Consider the following 3808-nt stretch of genomic DNA (forward strand, 5'->3'; position numbering starts at 1 on the left):
AGAGATGCAGGGGATCAATGATAGGGAGGTTGGGCAGCCCGATCCCCCAGTGCCAGCCCAATAGACTGATGAGTTATTGTCATGTAAAAAAGCGCTAGCAATAAGACCCAAACGCCGTGCTATTGTCCAAGCGGAAAGAGCCAAGTTTATTATGAGGACTATATGCTCTAGAGACCTGGGGCTAGGCGGCTCCTTGGGAGGCTTTTCATAAAACAAGGCTCAGCTCCTATAAAGGAGGGCAGTTTTTGAGCAGGCGCCGAGCAGTGCACATCTACCCACGGCACGAGCCTCCGTCAAACCAGTAAAAATTCAGCCGCCACAAGCTCCCCAACTTCGTCCGCGTTTTGGCTTGCTTTTTTCATGTGCTCCTCGCCAATTTAATCAAATTTGAATTTGACGTTTGTGTGTATTTTTCCTTGGGAGTGCAGCTTTCCTTCTCCACTGAGCCTTTTCAATGTATAAAATGGAGTATTCTTACCTCAATTCCTCTGCCTACGAGTCCTGTATGGCCGGGATGGACACTTCGAGCCTGGCGTCAGCTTATGCGGACTTCAGCTCCTGCAGCCAAGCCAGTGGATTTCAGTACAATCCCATCAGGACGACGTTTGGGGCCACCTCCGGGTGCCCGTCGCTTACACCGGGCTCCTGTAGTCTGGGCACCCTGCGGGACCACCAGAGCAGTCCGTACGCCGCAGGTAAGCCCAGAGTCACCTTTAGCTCGCCAGCTGAGAGGCACAAGAATCATGGCCCTGGTATATAGGACGCCTTGATTGCTTTCGAAAATGGAAATGTGTTTAGTATTTACCAAACGAAATTTGCTTACACAAATGAAAGAATTTATCACGTTAGAAGCGATTGCAGGCAAGAGGTAATTCAGTTACGGGGTTACACTATCCCAGTCACACCCTAACCGCCAACAAAATTATCTTAAGCTGCCAAAATGATAGGCATAATTTATTTACTTTGCGATGAGACATAAACCTTCGAAAATAATGAAATAACCAGGGGCTTAAGCTCATTATTGGCACTGAATTGAAGTTGCAGTAGCAACAATAGAAGAGACAGAAGCATTTATGACACGTTTCCAATCCAGTCTCCAATAACATTTAATTAACTGCATTTCACAGAAAACAGGATTACTCCAGATTTTCATAACCTTATCTTTTATCACGATTTCATCTTATCTTAAACAATTTATGATGCAAGTAACCACTGAACACGCTTAGTTTAGAAATATTATTTGAAGTGTTTAATTTTCATTATGTGAATCAACAAGTTGCATGTTTTACTTCAAAAGATTTAAGGTGACATTTAGGTACATTTTCTTACAATTATACTTTCACAAATACTTTGGCTAACATCTGACTTATGTATTTGAACAGTCCCCTACAAGCTGTTTACCGACCACGGAGGTTTGAATGAGAAGCGGAAGCAGAGACGCATTCGGACAACTTTTACCAGCGCGCAGCTCAAAGAGCTGGAGCGCGTGTTCGCTGAGACTCACTACCCAGACATTTACACACGAGAGGAGCTCGCGCTAAAGATCGATCTCACCGAGGCTAGAGTGCAGGTGGGATATCCTCCACTTACTTCTGAAATTTCTTAAATTTACAACAGAAAACATGACAAAAAGTAAAGACGTGCTATATAATATTACATGACAAGAGCTATTACGTTTTAGTGGTTTATTTTTATGTTTATATTTATGCTTAATTTGTTTTATTTGTTTTTTTGTGGTTTAAGAGCTATGTAGCATTTTATAGTTCCCATGCTATACATTTCAAAATGTTAATACAGTTATGTGCAATAGTAATAATAATAATAATAATAACAACAATAACTTTTCTTTATTAATATAATGAACATTCATACTAAATAATGACAGTTTGTATTACTCAGTACTAATGTAAATACAATGAAACACGAACAATGCAATGTAAAATATGTTTTAAAATATGTGATGCGCATTTTCTACAGGTGTGGTTCCAGAACAGGCGCGCCAAATTTCGCAAACAAGAGCGTGCAGCCGCCGCCGCAGCTGCAGCAGCAAAGAACGGGTCTGGGAAGAAATCTGACTTGCGAGAGGAGGACAGCAAAGAGGCAAAGGCTACCGATCCTGACAGCACTGGTGGGCCCGGACCTAACCCAAACCCTACCTCCAACTGTGGTGGACCAAGTCCCACCGGCGGACAGGTCAGCGTCACAGGGAACGGCCCGGTTGAACAGGTGAAGACGTCAGTGGCTGGTATGGGAGGCACTGCGCCGAGTCAAGGTTGGGCCTCTGCCCCGGGCACCATCACCTCCATTCCGGACTCTCTGGGCGGACCTTTTGCTGGTGTTCTGTCCTCATTACAAAGACAGAACGGAGCCAAAGCCACTTTAGTAAAGACCAGCATGTTCTGAGTTAATGCTTTATGCAGAAAAGAAACGACGACCGCGAGATTCAACAAACAAGTAAGCGTTTACTCTAGTCACAGACAACTGATAACTGGAAAAAAGAAGAATGTCAAAAGAAGGAGAGAGAGCCCTGTATCTCTACCCACTGGCGTAGAAAAAAGAGACCACCTCTGGTCCTCATTCGACTACTTTCGACGCCATTGGTTTACACCAGAAGCTGGATAATAATACCATACACATTACGTTAACATTGTGACCTTATCCGGACTGTTCTGTTTTGGCTGTGGTCGTCACATAATTTCTGACGAATTCAAGTAAACTAACCAATAGACTGCGATGCGCGCACCTGCTGCAAAGAAAACCCACCAAGGACTCATGAAAATACAATTTCATTATTCAGTGTCATTATACATGTCATTATATCTTGGCGCCATAATTATTTGTTTACATTGACTCTAAACGTACCAATAGCGCAAGTTACATGTCTGTATTACAGAATACTGCCAAATGTGGCACTCTGTTATATATTTTTACCTATAAATCTACCAAGCCTTAGAGCCAGGGGCTCTGCAAACACTCATCTACATATTTACTATTAATCTAAGGCAAATTGTTCTTAAAATGGCACAAGTACATACTTCATTGTTGACAGGAATACGTAAACGTTTTGTGTGTCTTTCTACAGCTGTGTTTTTGTGGCTCAAATTGTATAGTGTTAAAACGTATTGACGTCCTAGATAAACATAGACCACATTCCCCTTGTAGTTCACCGAGTCTTTATAATGTTTTACAAGTTACAACTGGCGCATTCTTTGGAGGAAAAAGGGAATGGATGCAAAACATTGTATTTATTTTCTATATTATTTGCATGTTGTCTTCTCCGTCCAATTTTATAATGATTTCACCTATTTTGTGAGCATTATGTAACACGTTTTTGTCCAGGATTTGAGAATTATTTATATGTAGGTAATGGATGCTTATATTTAAGAAGGAAATATTTCTACATGTGCACATAGTTTTTCAGGTGTACCATTGACATGGCTGTTGATGATAAAAACGATTATGATGCTAAAATAGTATTGTCCCGTTTCCTTTTTAAAGTATTCACTTAATTTAACTGAAACATTGCTAAAATACAATATTCATTCAAAATCTCCATTCAAAAGATCTTTAGTTGTATTACTAGCTTCGGACGACCGAGAGGGCGTATATCCTGTTCAGCACCTTGGACAGCCGCACAAGGCGCCTGACTGCTCATATACAGATTCCGGGAAATGATGTTTTCACGACACTGAAATATATAGGCACTGTTGTTATTGTTGTTATAAACACAGATATACAGACTAAATTTCATTAGCAGTTTACTCCAAAATTCATAGCTTTTCATAGCCCCCCCCCCCCCCCCCCCCCC

At 41.5% G+C, this 3808-nt stretch overlaps 1 protein-coding gene across 1 annotated transcript; it reads left to right on the forward strand.

Annotated features, from left to right (window-relative positions):
- The first annotated feature begins 398 nt into the window (after positions 1-398).
- On the forward strand, positions 399-2403 carry phox2bb (paired like homeobox 2Bb). The gene is made up of 3 exons (XM_016450514.1): positions 399-695; positions 1383-1570; positions 1978-2403. The coding sequence occupies exons 1-3, from the start codon at positions 455-457 to the stop codon at positions 2401-2403; spliced, it is 855 nt and encodes a 284-aa protein (XP_016306000.1). The 5' UTR covers positions 399-454.
- Positions 2404-3808: the final 1405 nt, after the last annotated feature.

The sequence above is a fragment of the Sinocyclocheilus anshuiensis genome, unplaced genomic scaffold (assembly GCF_001515605.1).
Source record: "Sinocyclocheilus anshuiensis isolate Anshui unplaced genomic scaffold, SAMN03320099.WGS_v1.1 scaffold2039, whole genome shotgun sequence".
In the NCBI taxonomy this organism is placed as follows: domain Eukaryota; kingdom Metazoa; phylum Chordata; class Actinopteri; order Cypriniformes; family Cyprinidae; genus Sinocyclocheilus; species Sinocyclocheilus anshuiensis.